This window comes from Anomaloglossus baeobatrachus, chromosome 4 (assembly GCF_048569485.1).
Source record: "Anomaloglossus baeobatrachus isolate aAnoBae1 chromosome 4, aAnoBae1.hap1, whole genome shotgun sequence".
Classification (NCBI taxonomy): Eukaryota; Metazoa; Chordata; class Amphibia; order Anura; family Aromobatidae; genus Anomaloglossus; species Anomaloglossus baeobatrachus.
In genome coordinates, this window is record NC_134356.1 from 222,094,446 (window position 1) to 222,114,608 (window position 20,163).

The 20,163-nt window shown below is 44.2% G+C and overlaps 1 protein-coding gene across 2 annotated transcripts in view; it reads right to left on the reverse strand.

The window, feature by feature from the left end:
* CCDC87 (coiled-coil domain containing 87) overlaps window positions 1-20,163 on the reverse strand; it is a 99,369-nt gene that overhangs the window by 48,619 nt on the left and 30,587 nt on the right. For both annotated transcript variants that reach the window (XM_075344682.1, XM_075344683.1), the window contains exons 6-12: window positions 17,921-18,152; window positions 16,023-16,110; window positions 15,699-15,781; window positions 15,263-15,417; window positions 13,777-13,918; window positions 10,874-11,071; window positions 773-889 (exon numbers count right to left, since the gene is read on the reverse strand). In XM_075344682.1, the coding sequence (XP_075200797.1) occupies window positions 773-889; window positions 10,874-11,071; window positions 13,777-13,918; window positions 15,263-15,417; window positions 15,699-15,781; window positions 16,023-16,110; window positions 17,921-18,152 (1,015 nt within the window). The remainder of the gene's footprint in view (window positions 1-772; window positions 890-10,873; window positions 11,072-13,776; window positions 13,919-15,262; window positions 15,418-15,698; window positions 15,782-16,022; window positions 16,111-17,920; window positions 18,153-20,163) is intronic.

Genomic DNA, 20,163 nt, shown 5'->3' on the forward strand with positions numbered 1-20,163 from the left:
TAACATTGTATTATCAATTTGCACAGTATTCGCTATGCATTCTAAACTATAACAATTGGCTTTGCTTTTCTTATTTGATTCAAAGAAATGGCAAGTCATACCAGCAAACACTTCCACTTGTTCACAAAATCATCTGGACAACAAAAATAAGTAGAGCGTGGAAGTGAACATGGGAGGATTTTTGTGCTGTTCTGATCAGGTGTATTGAGGGAAAGGTTGTAAATATCCCTCAGTTTGAGAATTAGGGCTAGGATATACGGTGAATAAAACGGAACAAGTGGAATGTGATAAATAAAATTGCATTCCACCCGGACTCATGTTACTCTATGGGGCTGTTCCCATCTACGATTATTTTCTCAGCCCTAATCAGACCAAGAAAACCAGCATGCTGCAGGTGGAATCCGATCCGTATTCACTCGCACCCATAAAAGTCTATGGGTTCGAGTGAAACATTGCATTGCACTCGGATGATACCAGAGTGCAGTGCGATAATAGCATTAGCTGGCAATGGAGCAGATAGAAGATTAATCCCTCTCTCTCCTCCGCAGCGCCCGCCCTCTCCTCCGCAGTAGTGATCCGATCGTAGGATCAGATGACAGTGGCATGACACTCAACTTACACTAGCAGCAGAGCAGGAACTAGTATATCGCATCTAAGGCACTTGCATCGCATGCCATACGCTCATGTGGCCCCAGACTTAAATGCTTAGCAACATGGATAAATTCCATTAATACTCTGATGTTTATGTAGTCACATAACGTGAATGAAATACCTGATCAAACCTCAAGTGGTCAGTGGAAATATTCTGTGTGAGTTCTGTATAAACTTCTTGAAGTTCTTGTCCAACGTATAGGTTTCTGTCCAATTTCCTCACAGTAGCAACCTCAATCTGTAATGAAAAACTACTTTTTCAGCTTTAAAAAAATCACAAAATGTTTTAGTTCTCTCTTTTCTAATAGTACTCAGTAATGTTTTTCTGCCTCGTAAAATCAGTATGTAAGGAAACCAGTTTGAACATTTCCATTTTTCTCACCGACTAACACCCACAAGATACTATGGGGGGAATTCATCAGGCCTAGTGTTTTATACTTGAGTACTCCTCTAACACTAACAATTCAAGAGGCTCTCAGCATTTTTTCCTATCTCAATGTTTGCACAGAGCTTTACCTACTAATATGAAATCTGGGAAGTGATGAATTGTCATAGATTTTACACATTGTGATGCTAAAGGCCTATTTAAACTGACCGATAATTAGAAACAAGAATGCTAATCACCACTTATTCCCCAATTATCGGACTGTCGAATGGGTCTTAAAGAGGTTTTCCCACTACTAATGTGATCTCCTTTCTTTTATCCTAACTCTTCCTAAGGCCCCCTTCACACATCCGTGAAAATCACGCACGTGTTTCACGGACGTGTCAAAGGTGCGTTTTCCCCTCCGTGTGCCGTGTTTATGGCACACGTGTGTTCTCCGTGTGTTATCCGTGATAACACACAGAGAACGGGAACTTTCAACTCACCTGTCCCTGGTGTTACTGTCTGTGGTCCTGCCGACTCCCCGCTGCTGCTGCTTCCGGCCGCAGTGAAGTGAATATTAAATGAGCATAATGAGCGGCGGTCGGCAGCAAGTGACAGCAGCGGCAGAGACAGGAGGGCTGGAGAAGGTGAGTAAAGATTTGTTATTTTTTTCTCTGACACGTGAGTTTTTGCCAGTGCGTGTAACACGGGACCGCATCCACACTACATCCGTGTGGTCCATATGCGGGCCGTGTGACACCCGTGATGCCGGAGAAAACGTGGACATGTCTATGTGTGGAACACACGAACACGAGTATGTGTGGCGCCCCTGACCTGGTCAGGCACCACTGAGTACTGCACCCATGCTGGGGACAGTACAATACAGGTAATCCAGAAGGCTGACCGGGGTGTGGTACACAGGCGCATAGTGATCAGGTCTCACACATGTACCCATGAGAGGACCCCTGGGGATCCCAGGAGGGGGAAAAGCCTTCACCTTCACTGGAATAGTGGAGGGGGCCAAAAGCCTCCATCTCCTCTCAAGGGGTGTGGTAAGAGAGTCTGGTTGCTAGGTGGCGTAGGCAGGCACAAAAGGGAAAAGAGAAGGAGGAGTAAGGAGTCTGCAGCAGAGTGTGGAGGAGTGAGGAGCAGGAAAGTGAAGCTCTGACAGGAGCAGCAGTGAAGGTCCCAGATGTGAGCCGGTTCAGTGCAGAGTCCAGGGAGCTCCGAGGAGAGCTGACCCCTTCCCCTGGGCTGCTGTAGTCTGACAGCGTCCGCGCAGTGGCTACCGACGGGGGAGAACGGTCAACTAGGAGTGCTACCCGAAACCCATCTCAGCTAGAGAGAGAGCACGGAGTGGGAAGTAAGGAGACTGCTAGGGAGTACCAGGCCCAAACGGGCGGCAGATCCCGAAGCGGAGATAGATCCAGCTTTCTTTTGCTAAACCTGCCGGTGTGGGGCTCTCAAAGCCCACGCCACAACACCACAAAAGCCGCAGCCACGTAGCCACAGTTAGGGCCCATAGCTCACAGGAGGCAAGCAGCTGGAGTGATCTGGCCCAGGCAACAAGCATACGGCAAACGAAGGGGAGTGAGGCTTCAGCAACTTCCCTGGGTGACCCCCATAGGGACTAAAAGTCGGGGTTACCCCAAACCACCAAGGGCTAAGGAAGGCGAGTTGGTAGTCACCATCAGAAGTCAGCCTGAAGGATACCTGGTTCCAGCCTGGTTCATCCCAGCTACGCCCGGGTTACTCACCCTGCCATCTGAAGTGAGTAAAAACCCTGAAAGACACTCTGCGTGTGTGGAGTTATTCTGCGCCTTGTGGTACTACGCACCCACACCGGGCCCTGGGGCTTGCCTCACTCTCAGGAGGCTATTCCAACTAACTGCACCCACCATCAGCCCCAGGCGTCCCTGAACCTGCAGTGGCGGTCCCCACTGACCGCAATACTGAGAGTGGCGTCACGACAAATAGAAGATTCCCTACCTGTGACGAGATCCAGCCGAGTGGAGTCCCTGAAGGTAATGCACCGACACTACACCTGTGGGGCTTCACATCTGCTCCACACGTACACACGTTCCATGGCAAAACAACACACGTTCCATGGCAAAACACGCACGTGTGCGCAGACCCATTGATTTGAATGGGTCTACGTGTGCCCGTGTCTCCGGTACGTGCAGGAACTGACCTAACACGTACAGGAGACATGTGCGTGTGAAGGGGGCCTTATGGTTGTGTCACACACAGCAACGACGACAACGGCGTCGCTGCTAAGTCAACATTTTCTGTGACGTAGCAGCAACGTCCCGTTGCTGTCGCTGTGTGTGACATCCAGCAACGGCCTGGCCCCTGATGTGAGATCGCTGGTTGTTGCTGAATGTCCTGCTTCATTTTTTGGACATTGCTCTCCCGCTGTGAAGCACACATCGCTGTGTGTGACAGCGAGAGAGCGACGAACTGAAGCGAGCAGGGAGCAGGGAGCCGGCATCTGGCAGCATGTGGTAAGCTGTAACCACGGTAAACATCGGGTAACCAAGAAGCCCTTTCCTTGGTTACCCGATATTTACCTTAGTTACTAGCGTCCGCCGCTCTCACGCTGCCAGTGCCGGCTCCCTGCATACGTAGCTGGAGTACACATCGGGTAATTAAGCCGATGTGTACTCTGGCTAGGAGTGCAGGGAACAGGGAGCCGGCACTGGCAGCGTGAGAGCGGCGGAAGCTAGTAACTAAGGTAAATATCGGGTAACCAAGAGAAGTGCTTTCCTTGGTTACCCGATATTTACCTTAGTTACGCTTCCACGCGTCGCTGCTGGCTGGGGGCTGGTCACTGGTCGCTGGTGAGATCTGCCTGTTTGACAGCTCACCAGCGACCATGTAACGACGCAGCAGCGATCCTGATAAGGTCAGATCACTGGTCATGATCGCTGCTGCGTCGCTATGTGTGACAGCACCTTAACTAACAGTTTTCCAATATACTTCTGCTATCTATTCTGCTCTTGTAATCTTATCTCTAACAGGCTGGTAAAAACCTTTATTGTTGTTTTACCTTTGATCCTTCCAACTGCACACTGGAATCAGACCAATTGAGAAGGGCACAACACTAGTGGGCACTGAGAGGAGAGTGAAATGTGATCTGGGCATGTGTGCTCAGACTACTGTCACTCACAGAGAGGCAGCCCTGCCCCCGCCAGTGATGTGCTGCTTTGGTCCAATTCCGGTCTCCCGACCAAAAGGATCAAAACCAGAACATCAAGATAGGAATATAGTAGCTGCAGAGAGCAGTTTCCAGGAGCAACATAGGTAGCAGAAGTATATTAGGAAAGCGTTAATTAGGAATAGTTAGGATAAAATAAATGGGGTCACATTAGTAGTGGAAAACCCCTTTACGCATTACAATATGTAAAATCTGTGACATTTCACTATGTCCCAGACTGATGATTTTATGAATTCTCCTCTCCCAAATTGCTTGTTCCCCAATTATTGGCCCATATAAACAAGACAGCAATCACTAGACAAATGAGCAAAATGCTTGTTCATCAGATGCAATAATTTTAAGCAGGCTTAAAAATCATTGTACACGGCAGCACTTTGTTTTTCCTATTAACAATCGCTGTGTGTTCATAGAAGGGAGATCAGCTTGGCTAAACGGGCCATTAAATGGCTGCCAATTGGCTTACATGTAGCTGATCTCTGGTCATCTATCTGAGATTGTGCCATGTGAACCCCGCAAATATACAGCAAAATCAGTGGTGAAGATATCTGTCATATCTGGACTTAACCATTTAATGAAGGTTATTGCTATATAAACAAGAATATGGTGTTCAAAGTTGTCTGGAGAAAATAAAAAAAAAATATGTACATAAGTACAATTCATCAGTAACCTAGCTGTGAATCAGCTACCGCTCCCTTACCAGGAAAACTGCATAGAGTCAGGAATGTGCCAGATCATAGTATAATGTCCAACCGGCTGCAAACTGAACTAACGATTGCTCAGGGCACTTCCTATACAAATGTGTCAATCATCCGCGGCTACTGTTTTATTCTAATACTTCCTGGAACATACAGTTAAAGGGGTTGTCCAGTCTAAATCCATAAGTCAGCAGTCACTCTATGTGACTATGAATCCTCACATCGCACGCACTCTGCGGTGTCAGAGCTGGGAATGACGGTCACGTGGCTCCGAGTATATGATGTGCATTCTCCTGCCAGAATACGGCTATCTTGTGCCCATAACTTCTGACTGACTGAAAGTCAGAAGTTACGTCACAACTTCCCAATGCAAGTCTATGAGAGCCAGAAAGGGACAAGAACGAGGCTCTCATAGACTATTATTGAGTTGTGACTCCCAGCAAACACTGGAGCTGCCAGCAGTTGACAAATAACAGGAGACCAACAAGAGTAGCACTGGAAAAAGATGAAGCAGATGGAAGGGGAGTATAAGAAAGAGGGCATACGACAGATTTAAAGCACCACTCCAGAGGTGCAAAGAAAAAAAAATGGTGGAGTGGTGCTTTAATTCTGCTTGCTTTATTTTGAACCAGTGCAGGTTCAGATTGGGCATTGGCTCTACCAAGGGAAATTCCGGTTGGCCAGTTGGGTCCAGTGCCACATTTTAAGGGAAGGCACTGCATCTATCGTAGTAAGCTGATGCTCCCAATGCTCTTGCTGATATAAACAACTTCCACCACGACCTACCACTTTTTCAATACCCTCAATGCATTTAAATTCGCATCAATGCATTTAAATTCAAAACTGAAGCAAATTTGCAGATAGCCCTAAACAAAAATCCCTACAGTTTTGTGTCTATGTTGGTCTATAAATCTGCATGGTGACACACAACAAACAATCCCTGTGGCACCTGACATACTCTCTTATCTGTCCTCTGCATGATAACTCACTGAATTCACAGCTGCAGAATCAGATTTTGTTTGTCGTCATTAACATGGAAACATGTAGGTCTTTTATAAAAACTGTTGACTCCTAAGGCTGCTTTCACACCTCCGTTTTTTCCTGTGCGGCACAATCTGGCGCTTTGTAGAAAAAACGCAACCGTTCTTTTTTGCCGCCGGTTGCATAGACTTACATTAGTGCCGTATTGTGCCGCATGGGCTTGCGTTCGGTCCGGTTTTTGCCGCATGCGGCAGATTTACCCGATGCGGCGGCCGGATGGAACGCTGCCTGGCACGTTTTTTGTCCGGCAAAAAAACCCCGCATCGCGCCGAATCCGGTCGATGCGGCGCGATTTGCAATGCATGCCTATGGACGCCGCATGCGGATTTTTTCCACTGCGCATGATCAGTAGCGTGCCGCAAGCGGCAAAAACCGGACGGGCCGCATGTCAAAAACGTATGCAAAAGATGCGGTATTGTCGCCGCATCCGTTGCATAGGTGTTAGAGCCGGATTGGCCAGCTCTGCTAAAACCGGAGGTGTGAAAGCAGCCTAAGAGAACTTGCAAAGTTGTCTCCTTTAGCTAATTCAGAGGTTTTGGTTACAGTTGTATCATATTACATAATGAAACTTGCAAATATCCTTTTCAAAGAGGAAGGTCAGGAACTCTAGTGCCACCTATTGGATATAGCAATCCTAAAAGTCATTATCAACCCTTGAAAGGCCTAATCACAAACCAGATATTCTATTTACAAACACGTGTTCCTAGGTGTTTGCCCCTCATCATTGTAAAGCAGGAGATAGGATTTGTCTAGGTGAGAGTCCTCTGATAAGGGGTCTAAGCAGAAAGTACCACAAGAAAGCTGTGAATTGTTAATTTTTTGCACTGCATCATAAACAGAAAGTAACACAGGCCTATTATTTGTTGTTAATGTCACCACTAATGGTTTTACACTAGTTTTCAATTATCATCAGGAGGCACGGTGGCTCAGTGGTTAGCACTGAAGTCTTGCAGCGCTGGGTCCTGGGTTCAAGTCCCACTAAGGACACCATCTGCAAGGAGTTTGTATGTTCTCCACATGTTTGTGTGGGTTTCCTCTGGGTTCTCCGGTTTCCTCCCACACTCCAAAGACATACAGATAGGGACCTTAGATTGTGAGTCCCAATGGGGACAGTGTTCCTGATGAATGTAAAGCGCTGCAGAATATGTTAGCGCTATATAAAAATAAAGATTTATTTATTTATTTAATTATGATTCCCACTTTTAGATCAGCAATTAATTCACACTACTGTTTAGTGTCTTACTACTGCCACCTACAGGTATATGTTAGAATTACAAATGTGTATTTTGATAATATATTGTGGTATAACGTGAATTTTCTAATGCTCATTTATTGTATTCATAAAAATGTCTTAAAAGGAATTTGCCACCTAATCTGAGAGCAGTGTAGATATAGACCCTGATTCCAGCGATGTGTCACTTATTGGGCTGCTTGCTGTAGATTTAATAAAATCACTGTTTTATCAGAAGATTATCATTAGAGGACTATAAAAACTTGCTGCCATGTAACTTTCTATATTCATGAACTCTGTATAACCCCATCCCATCACTGATAGGTAGCTTTCTGCCTATGCACAGTGTACACAGAACACTGCCAATCAGTGGTGTGGGTGGGGTTATACAGAGGTCAGCACTCAGAGATCTGGTAGATCTGCAGCAGATAAAACAGTAATTTTATAAAAACTGCAGCAAGCAGCCCAGTAAGTAATACACAGGCTTTATAATAAGGTTGAGTAGTGGTATGTGATTTCTTCAATCACACATACTTTTTAGGGAATTATAATATTAAAATATATTATTTGGAGATGACAAATAAGGCACTATGGTCTCCATATTTTTAAAATAAAATAAAAGCCATATATTTTTTTGAAACCGTGCCAATCCACATTGCTTCTAGGGGACACTATAGCTTCCGATGATTTATTTGCAGTCACATGTATACAATATTTAACAGCAAAAACTCCATGTAAACTGAAGGCATATGGACGTACAGTAGAAACTCACATGCCACAAAAACAGATCCAATATACTAGTGATGTGGCATGAGTTGCCTGGGCCCAGGGAAGGTCAAGTATTACGTTCCCTAACCCAGTAAAAATGCCATTTGAGTGCATTTTTTGCTGCTTTTTTTGTTGCATTTTTGCTGCATTTTTGCGTGGTGGGGTGCAGTTACATCTGTAATATACCAAAGTATTTAGCAGTATCTGCTTCATCCAGTGCACCAGGACACAATTCTTGGGCATGTATACTGCCCTGGATCTTTTGTGCTAGTGATACCGCTTCTGAAAGGTTTAGGCTATGTGCACATCCTGCAGATTTGGTGCAGAAATTTTCTGCATCAAATCTGCACTTTGTGGCAGAAAAACGCACTAAAATAATGCATGTGGTTTTGGTCCAGTCTTGGTGTGTTTTTTTCAGTGAAGTAAATGGCTCGAAGGGCTAAAAACCATAGGAAAAATCGCCCCAACAATTGACATGCTGCACCAAATCTGCAAGGGAAAAAAAAAAGCAATGTGTGCACAGAATTCAGAAATCTCATACACTTTGCTGACTTGTGGATAGCCATGCAGATTTTGGTGCAGATTTTAATAAAAGTGCATCAAAAACTGCATAAGGAAACGAACTGTGTGCACATACTCGTAAACGTTAAAAAGAAAAAAATATAAATTTGTACTTGCCCCTTTCGACTTTTAAGATTGCTACTTCCAATAGGTGGCAGCAGAGTTTGTCTCCTTCCTCCCTGAAGAGACAATTTGAATACTTGCCCCTAAGAATTTTGTGCCCTTAGCAATAACAACTGCAGCCCCCCATACTAAGCCATTGCAGAATACCACTTTGTCCAAAGGTTATATCACATGAATATTTTATAATGAAAACATAACTAGCTTTTTATCAAGATTTACATTCAGAAAATAAAATCATTTTTTCTCGTCCAGAATACCACGTACTGCAGATCTTCCCTTCGTATCTATATATATAATTGCCTTATTCTGTCTGTCTCTCTGTTTGTCTGTCTGTCTTGCTCCAAAATTGTGTCACCGTGACAGTGTCGTTAGCATGACAACTGTCGGATTGGCCGCTAGGCTCGGCCTGGCCCCCCCCCCCACGGATTGGCCGCTCGCCTTGGCCTGGCCCCGCGCTCGCCCTGGCCCTCCGCACGCATCGCCCGCTCCAGCGTACACCGGCTCCCGGTACACATATGCAGGGAGCCGGCATACGCTGCGGTCAATAATGAAGTGTCATGCAGGGGTGAAAGAGTTAAAGACACTGCAAGACACTTCATTATAGGCAGCGGGCACCCCCAGAAGAGAGAAGACAGAAGAAAGAAGACCCCGCAGTCATACTCACCAGACGCCGACCGGGAGCAGGTGAGCGCATCAAGGTCCTGCAGCGGCGGAACACACACACACACACACATAAGAACAGACACACACACATCAGATCACACTCACTCACTCTCACACACACCTCACACACACATCAGATCGCATCCACACACTCACAACATCCAGTGATATCGCTTACTTCTCGGCGGCGATACTGTGCGTGCAGTGACCTTCCAGGACCTGCCGGAGGATCACATGGCCGGAAGCATGTGGTATCTCCGGATGTTGTGAGTGTGTGAGCGCGTATGTGCGATATCGTCAGTGTGTGTGCGTGTATGCGATCGGATGTGTGCGTGTATGCGATCGGATGTCTGAGTGTATGCGATCGGATGTGTGCGTGTGTTCTGATGTGTAAGTGTATGCGATCGGATCTGTGAGTGTCGGCAGAGGAGCACGGCGTGCAGCACAGCTGCTGGGACCGCCCACTGGAGGGCACAGGGAGAAGTGGGGTGTGAGTGTATGCGATCAGATGTGTGCGTGTCTACTGTCTGATGTGTGACTGTGGAGCACGATGGGGAGTGCGCAGCATGGGGGATGCAGCACGATGGGGGTGCGCAGCATGGGGGATGGAGCACGATGGGGGGTGCGCAGCATGGGGGATGGAGCACGATGGGGGGTGCGCAGCATGGGGGATGGAGCACGATGGGGGTGAGCAGCATGGGGGGTGCACAGCAAGGGGGATGGAGCACGATGGGGGGTGCGCAGCATGGGGCATGGAGCACGATGGGGGGTGCGCAGCATGGGGGATGGAGCACGATGGAGGGTGCGCAGCATGAGGGATGGAGCACGATGGGGAGTGCGCAGCATGGGGGATGGAGCATGATGGGGAGTGCGCAGCATGGGGGATGGAGCACGGTGGGGGTGCGCAGCATGGGGGATGGAGCATGATGGGGGGTGCGCAGCATGGGGGATGGAGCACAATGGGGGGTGCGCAGCATGGGGGATGGAGCACGATGGGGGGTGCGCAGCATGGGGGATGGAGCACGATGGGGGTGCACACCTCCCCACAAAACACACACACAGCGCCACACGCGCACCGCACAACACACCACACACACACACTGGGAACCACAAACACCGACCTACACAGACACCCACACACAGACAACGCCGCACACACACAACACCCAACACACAAACACCGCGGCATACACAAATATACGCACATACCACGCAACACACACACTGCACAAAACATACCTCCCCCAAAACACACACACGCACTCCATACCCACACAAACCGCGCAACACACACAGGACCACACACACAGAACGCTGCAGACACACAGCGCTCCACAAACAACGCAACACACACAACGCAACACACATACAACACCGCTCTCACACACCCCCACACCCAGACAACACCCAGAACATTTACAGTGCCCTACACAAACACTGGCAACTACACACAACAACATCTATATATATAACAAAAAACATACATTAACTACACAATAAATTCTAGAATACCCGATGCGTTAGAATCGGGCCACCTTCTAGTCTAGAATACTTACTTCTGATGCAAAGTCATTGTACAGTGGGGGGTATTTCTGAATTTCGGTTACACCTGTATATATTCTGTCGGAGGCCTGCACATCTGCTTTTCTGACTAGTGGCCTGTTATTAAGCTGCACATCAATTGTGAAAGGCTGCGGATGGACACAGGTTTCTGTCTGTCTCTCTTTACGTTGTCCTGGGCCCTTGTTTAAATCCTAGTGGGAAGAAAAATTCATACATATTAATATAGGAGGGGGATCACCTTTTTTTTACAATGCAACATGTATATTGACTAAAGAGGCATTTACATTGCAAGATCGCAGACAAATGTTGATAAAAACGCTCAATTCAGATTTTCGTCATACATAAACAGGATGCTGATAAGCCGATGAATGAGCAAAATGCTTGTTCTTCGGGTGAAATGATTTTGTACACAGTAAGGCCCCTTCACACGTCCGTGTTTCCGGTACGTGTGACGTTTGTATCCGCACGTACGAGCGACACAGACACAAGTAGACCCATTAATGTGACGACATGGACACCCAATGCCTAGCATGGGTTAAAGTTTTTTAAAATTCAGCCAGACGTATTGTTCTTCTGTGTGTTAACTCATGTTTGCTAAACTATTGTTTGGGACCAGACCCTTCTGACCAATCATTGTAATGTAGTTGTGTATTGCTAATCTAATGTAAATTACCTTAGTAGCCATTGTCTAGTCTCTGACTTGCAGACTTCATGTAGATATCCTCAGTCTTGCTATCCACATCATTTAAATGAACATTATCCATGCAGCTTGAAATTCATCCAATAAGAGAAGCAACCTTGTACAACCAATCCGATAAGGTCACATTATATCCAAAGGGAAGGCTATGGCTATAAAAAGGGGACTTCCTTAAGTCACCAGTGGTTGTTGGATGTCGCATGATCCAGTCTAAGCTCTTAGGAGCTGACTAAAGGATCAGAACCAGGATACCTTGTGGACTCGGTCTAGGGACTTTGGCTCCGACTAGAGGAACACTTGGCTACATGACTTCAACCTAGGGACTCCGATTCCGGTTGGAGACCATAACCACAGTCTAGGAATTTCGACTCCAGCTGCCAGGATTGTATAATCATACCAAGGACTACTTAAGGAAGAAACCCAGGTTGGGACAATTTGGTCACCTGGCTACAGACTTTGCAGACCTCTGCCAGCTTCCTAAATCTGGCGTTATTCCAGTCTCGGTGGGTGCCTGCCAAAAGCGGGGTGCTGCTGGATTGGAGTAAGTAGCCCTGGAACCTCTGAGGAATGGACATTCTAAATCCCTGGTGAGCCAGCGGAAGGGTGAGACACTGTTGCCTGTTACATTTGTGTGTTTTGCTGGTTATGTGCTATGTGCCGTTAATTGTTTGGGGATCCAATAAAGTCTTAATATTGTGATTCCCTCACCCTGTGTTGTCTGAGTAGTGTTCCGCCCACGGTTAAGGAGGTCGTGCGTTCCATTGGGATGAGCCCTGGGCCATGCTGTCTTTCTAAAGGCAGCTGGGCAGCGGACAAAAGCACTAACTGAGCCCCGTGTCTCCACAATTAAGTTCAATGGGTTTGCGCACATGTCAATGTTTTCACACGGACACGCGTGTGGTCCACACGTCGACATGTCTGTTTTCTGCCGGCAGCACGGGTGTCACACGGACCGCATACTGATGTGATCCATTTTACATCAGTGTGACACGTACCAGAGAAAACCATGTCATTTTAAATAAATAAATAAATTATACTTACCTGTCTCCAGCTCTGCTGTAACACTTGCTTTTGGGCCCGCTCATTGTGCTCATCAATATTCACTGCACTCACTGCGGACTCGGAAGCAAGTGTGACACCTGCACTGGAAACAGGTAAGTATACCAAATCATGGTGTCCGTGTGTCACACAAATAGCACACAGGGACACATATATACGCACATATACCACGGATCGTGCAAAACGTTCGTTTTTTGTATGGATGTGTGAAGGGGACCTAATAAGAAGTGCTGGCAGCACTTTATCCTCCATACTCAGCAGTCCTGTAATCACTGTATATAAGAGGGAGCAGCAGCTGCTGGGTCATAGTAGACCAAGACACCTCTGCTATGTAGACAGCAGTAGGCTGCCATTCCAAAATGCTGTAAAAACCTATGCCCTCATATTTTTAAAAGTTCGATATATAAGAATAATAATTGTTACAAAATGGGAGCATTTTTTAAAAAAGTATTTTAGTGATCTTTTGTGGTCCTAAACGAAATGGGAAAAACATACAATTATTTCCCATATTTTCAAACCAATATCACCTGTATTATGGTCGCCGGACATGTCATGGAGGGATATATGTATCACAGAGGTGGTTATCCTCTGTGATGTAAACCTGGAAGCTAGCTCTAGTGCTTATAGTACTGAGAGAGTTAATGGGGCTGACAAGAGCCAGGTTTATGAGCGGTCAGCGAGATGGGTGGGACTGGCTGCTCACATATCTGCACCACAGGATGTGGTATGGTAGACATGAGAAAGTTTAGGTGAATTCATTAGCTGTCTGTGTGTGGAGGTAAGGTGTCCTCCTGTGTAAAATCTCCATGCTGGATTACCACTGTATTCTCTTTGCTAGGACTGAGTATCCTGTTTCCCTGCAAAGGAAGGCCATTTATTTTCCAGGTTTGCCTGGTGAGAAATAGAGGTAAATGGCCCAGTCTTAAACTGGTTAAACAATGTTCCTCCTTGTCATTCAGAGATGCAGTGCCATGCCATCTGGACCAAGGTACGCCCTAATGCGTTGGAACTAGTGCCCATACATAGGGGTACATTATTAATCTCCTGCCACAAGTTCACACGTTTTAGCGAATTGTGCCAGAAAACAAAGCATACAGCTCTTAATTATGTTATGAAGCTGAATGAAAATTGTGAATCCACCTGTAGTAAAGCTTCCATCTTCTGTCGTTTCGCCGTATTTGTGTTTCCAGGAGCTATAGCTCTAATTAACGGAGGAATCTCCTCTTCACTACAGAAGCTTTTTTCTTGGTCATTCATCTCCAATATGGAGTCTTCTAATAACCTTAAAGACATGAATGTCAGCAATAACACTAGAACACTTCAGCATTGAGCCAGCTATAGATAAAATGAGTCTTACGGTTTCTACATCAAATTTATTGTAATTTATTCATTTTAACCTTTGTCAGGCTGCATAATTTTGCCAAAATTTCTCGACCCCTTATCTCGGAAGGGGGTGGAGATATTTTATTGAAATTTGGCCAATATATTCTGGACCAAAACTGCTGAGATGTCCCGAAATATCAGCCCTCTACGGCTTTTCGAAAAAAAAAAATTATTGCAATTTAAAAAGGGAATAGTTACAATTGTACCTATTCAGCAGTACGAAGCTTAAATAATATGAATTTTAGAATAATCCCCAAATAAAACTTAGTAATAATGCTGAGAATTAGTTTTCAGTTTCAAACCAAAAATGTCGTCTCACCACATACATCTATAACATCCTGGGTGCATGGCAGCATGAGCAAACATAGGAAAAGTCAAAAATAATAAAAAAATAACAGCACTCCGTCTTAATAAGATCAATAATTTATTGGAAATCCATGTGCAAAAATCACAACACAATCAAAGATCTGCCACATTTCCCCTGTAACTGGGGATAATATATCAGTTACTTGAGAAATATAATGAAAATAAAAATATTTAAAGCACCAATTCAGCATTTTTTTTTATATTTCACCGCTGGAGTGATACTTAAATCTAGGTTCCCTTCCCCCTTTCCTCTATTCACCCTCCAGCGTCTTCATCTGTTATCAACATCGCTCCCGTCGGTGTCAAGCAGTTTTTGATCTTCCAGGAACTACAGTGTTTCATTTTGTGTGCCAGAGGTCACAATTTAACACAACTCTATGAGAACCTCATTCTGGCCTCACTCTGGCTCTCATAGAGTTGCATTGAACACTTCTAATATAACTACTGACTTCGAGACAGTCAGACATTAAGGGCATAAAATGGCACTGTGACACTAGAGTGCCGCCGAAAAAAGATGAAAAGAAAATGCCAGAGGGTAAGAATAAATTCAGGGGCAGGGATCTTAGATTTAAAGCACCACTATAGTGCTGAAAAAAAAAAAACAACAACCATGGAGTGGTGCTTTACCTTTTAAAAGCACCACGCCATGGCTTTAAAATAAGGAATACAGCCTTAGCCATAGAATCATCCATGATTAAGGAGTTGTCTTCCGAAACACGTCAGTGCAGTGATTTGCTGATTTAATTGTCATAGTTGCTCATAGATTTGCAATAAAGTATTGATTTTAGGAAGATGGAGTGACGACAATAGGTTCAAGATTTGATGACTTCAACCATATTTATCTTTGGGATGATCACTAATGTAAAAACACTGGTACCTTCGGAGATCTTCTTTTAAGGGATTGCCCTTGATGTCTGCTACTTCTACTGCAACAATAATGCCCGGACATTCAGCTGCACGATGCTTAAAAGTTATCCTCAATTCATCCACCAGGAGGTCACCAGTCCTCAAATTAGGGCAGGATACTGATTTCTATAATACAAAGTTTTATAATGTAACATTTGCCATTTTTTCGTATTACTGTATTATGTTTCTGTACAATCTGCGAGTGCAGAGCAATAATGCAGTCCACAATTTCACTGCAACCACAGATCTGCCGCAGATTTAACTCTGTGTGTAAAGTGGCCTTAAGCAAGTGTAATTTCAGAAAATGTGAAAAAATCCAGGGGTTCCATAAAAGCCATCTCATGCACAAAAGCATCAGACATGTAATGTAAAACACAGGGGAACAAACCCCAAAAAAAGAGAAGAACCTTTAGACTTGGATGACTGTGGCTGTGTTCGGTTTCATGGTCTACTTCATGTAGAGTTGGACATGGTGTGGTTACTGCTTCACCTGTGAGGAAACCAGCAGACAAGGTGTTGTTACCATAATGTACATTTTGCCATTACAATGAGGTTTAATTATTGTACATTGTTCCAGTATAAATATGTAAGATATGGAGATATAGAAATGTATGTCCAGATTACTGTACTACCAAAAGCCAAGACCAAACATTCCATATATAACAGTGAGGCCATATTATAACACTAGATGTAATGCTATGTGTACACAGGACAAAGTTAGTAATACTTACATTGGATATTTTTAAGAAATCGGCGGTCTTCTTGTTTGGGAATTAGCATATGCACCTTTTCTATATCCAATCGCTTTATGTTATTAAGCTGCAAAGATTCAAACATATTTTGTACTTTTCAATAAAAAATTGTTTAAAAGAACTGAAGTCCTCAGTGGTTGATACCTTTTAATGGCTAACTGGAAAAGATGGTAATAATAGCAAGCTTTCGAGACTACACAAGTCCCTTCATCAGGCTCAATATAACACAAAATCTGAAGAGTCACATATTTATACACAACAGGACATAGAATGGAGCAGGAAAGAAGACAAGCTATGTGAAGCAGAACTATCAGTATGGGAAGAGGACAAACTGTTGTGACCATAAATATTGCAGCAGTTCATAGATAAGCAGTGTGAAAGTTTTATTGTCCTCTGATTGGGGTCTGGTCCAGAGCTGGGATGCCCCCAGATGCTCTGAGGAGCACATTTCTTAATTGATGTAAGAAGACATAAATCCATGTGACACATTCATTGCTGCTCTGAATGTGTCAAAGGTCATCATAAGTTTGTACTCCCAGACTCTTCTGTCTCTCTGGGACTTGAAATTTCCTTTCAATGATGACCTTTGACACATTCAGAACAGGAATGAATGTGTTACATGGATTTATGTCTTTTTGCATCAATTAAGAAATGTGCACCTCAGAGTATCTGGGGGCTTGACAGCCCAGACCAGACCCCAATCAGAGGATAATAAAACTTTCACACTGCTTTCACACAGTTTGTTCTCTTGCCATACTGATCGTTCTGCTTCACATAACTTGTTTTATTTACTGCTCCATTCTATGTCCTGTTGTGTATAAATATGTGACTCTTCATATTTTGTGTTATACCATGCCTGATGAAGAGACCTGAGTAGTCTTGAAAGCTTGCTATTATTACCATCTCTTCAGTTAGCCATTAAAAGGTATCAACCACTGAGGAGTTCAGTTCTTTTAAACAATTTTTTATCTCTACTGGCTAACACGGTACAACGATATATTTTACCTGTACTTTTCAATGGGAGTGAACATTCTACTAATGTTATACTTTTAACATTTATAAATTATAATGTAAAACTGCCCATACAGTAGTAAATCTAAAGTTAAAGCAGCAGCCAGCATTGGAGAATTCAATTTGCTTTTGAATTGGTTACTCAGGCGTTAATACTGAAATTGTGACCATTGCAGAAACATGACAATGTCTTTGTTTGTTGTATTTGTAATGAGACAGAGTTCAACTCTGCTGTACTGTGTTGGTTATAATCAGACACAGGTCTGCGTCAGAGCTGACAGCACTATGAGAGGATGACTGAAGCTGCAAATGTTTTTATAATAGGAAAATTTCACTTCTGCTGTTCTGTTTTAGTTTTGATCTCACTGAAGAGCTGTGTGTGATTATGAGAGCAAAGTATCAGTCATTACATGTCTCACACTGGTACTGCCCCTTTTATGTAAAATAAGCTCTGAAGGCAGACAGTCATGCATATCTCTTGTCTGGCTCATAGATCGTAACATGTTATTTGAATATAAGAAAAAAATAGATTCTTCTATAATAAGACCGAAGATCGCAGATAACAAAATATAATTTTATTCACTACTGACAGATGCCCTTTAAACATCTGAATGAGGTCTAAGCTCAGCTTTGTTATCCCAATAATCATCAATGAATTTTATTGTGCTACTGAACTATAGCATACTAATTTGTTATGGCCATTGAAATTAAGAAATGTCTCTGTCTCCGGTGGATCATACAAGTCACAAAAAGGCTTTCCAGAATAAATGGTTACATGATACTGGGCCTAAAATCATGAAAAGCTCTCATTGTCAGAAGATAGATCTGACATAGACAATTCGATAGACAGATAGATTGGATGTTACCTGCATAAGATCTGTTTCCCTTTTCTCTTTGTGCACTACAATCTCAGGTCTGCCCAATCTTACAAAATATTCCATAGTCAAATTGGGACTGCACTTTTTATATTGACCTTTCTCCATATGAGCATACTCATGATTGTAGAAGGCCTCTTGGGTGTCAACGTGCAATAGCTGTTTCTCCTCCAGTTCCTTTATCTCGGTAATCAGGTAATGTCTAACAGAAAACACATTCATACTAAAAGAAAATGAAATTTGGATAAGTATCTTAGTGGTAACTTGAACTAATGACTACTAAAGGCTTAAGGCCCCCATGGGTGCATATTAGACTTGATAAACTCACCATTGCAATTTTTCCCCGATGGTGAAACAGAAGAACCCAGGATATCCTATTTCAGACTGTTAAGGCCACTTTACACACAGAGATAAATCTTTGGCAGATCTGTGGTTGCAGTGAAATCATGGACATATTGTTCCATTTGTACACAGCCACAAACCTGGCACTGACTGTCCACAATTTCACTGCAACCACAGATCTGCCGCAGATTTATCTCTGTGTGTAAAGTGGCCTTTAAGGCCCCTTTCACACATCATTTTTTTTGCCATCGGTCACAATCCGTCGTTTTGTGAAAAAAAACGGATCCAGAGTTGGATCTGTTTTTTTCCCATTAACTTGTATTAGCGACAGATTGCGACGGATGGCCTAACGTTTCATCCATCGTGCGACGTATCAGTCCAAAGAAGTTTATCTCGCCGACGTAACCGACGTCCATAGGAATGTTTTTGTGTGCGTCAAAAAAACGGACAGCGACAAAACAGTCGTCGTCCATCATTTGTTATAATGGAAGCCTATGGGCACAGGATCTGTCGCAATCCATCAAATGACGGATTCCGGCGCCGAATCCGTCTTTTTGTAACTGAGCATGCTTAGATGTGTAAATTCCAATCTGATCAGAAAAAGTCTCTCTCTCTCCCTCCCTCCCTCTATCCCTCTCTCTCTGTCTCTCTCCCTCTATCCCCCCCTCTCTCTCTCTGTCTCTCTCCCTCCCTCTATCCCTCTCTCTCTCTGTCTCTCTCCCTCCTTCTATCCCTCTCTCTCTATCTTATAGGTTTTCATCAGCAAATAACCTTTGGCATGAAAAAAAGTGGTACGACGGATCCGTTTTTTTTACTGAATCCATCGCATCAGTTTCACCACAATCTGCACTGGATCCGTCACATCAGTCACAAAATAGATTGTGACTGATGAGAAAAAACTGATGTGTGAAAGGGGCCTAATCCTCTTCTTCTCTAAGATATAAACCACTGCCATTGATGTCTTCGTGTGGCTCTCTCATAGAGAACACAGATGGGTGAGTTGGGCGATACAGCAGCTGGCCAAACAATTGGCCAACTTTTGTTTGAACAACAGCAATTTGGAGCTTTACAGTTAGGGTATGTGCACATGTTGCGTTCTAGCTTGACAAATAATCTGCAGCGTTTTGTCACTGCATGTGCGTTTCAAAACGCAGTCAAAACGCTGCGTTTTGGATGTTGAATCTTGAATGCATTTTGAATGCAGATTGGATGCGTTCTGGATGCTTGCTGTTCCACAGACAGAGTGGGAAAGCATCCAAAACGCACAAAAGAAGTGACATGTTGCTTTTTAGAACGCATCGATTTTATCAAAAATTTGGCATCCAAAATGCTGTGTTTTAAAACGCAACGTGCGCATGGACTTTGCTTAATTCTCATAGATTTTGTTGGGGACGCACAACGCATATATTTACGCTGCAGTTTAAAACACTGCGTAAACGCATGAAAAAAACGTAACATGCACACACAGCCTTACAGTTCTATAGATGGCATATATTGTACATTTAAGCCATATAATATCTCCATGACAATATTAAACTTGATAGAAATCTGAACAAAATGCTATAGTCAAAACTGGGCAGTAGTGAGGATTGAACTTTTAAAGAGTTTATCCACTACGTTTACATTGATGGCCTATCCTTAGGATAGCTCATCAATGTCTGATCGGCCGGGGTCTGACACCCCGCACACCCGCCGATCAGCTGGTATCAGTGCCAGAGGCGACAGCAGGTGGCCGGAAATGTTCAGTTTCAGAGCCGCCCATCTTCTGATAGCAGCTGTGGCCTGGTACTGCACATCCGACTCCCATTCAAATCAATAGAAGGCGGATGTGCATTACCCAGCCAATATCAGAAGACCCAGCAGCTCAGAATTTAGTATTTACGCCTGCCTGC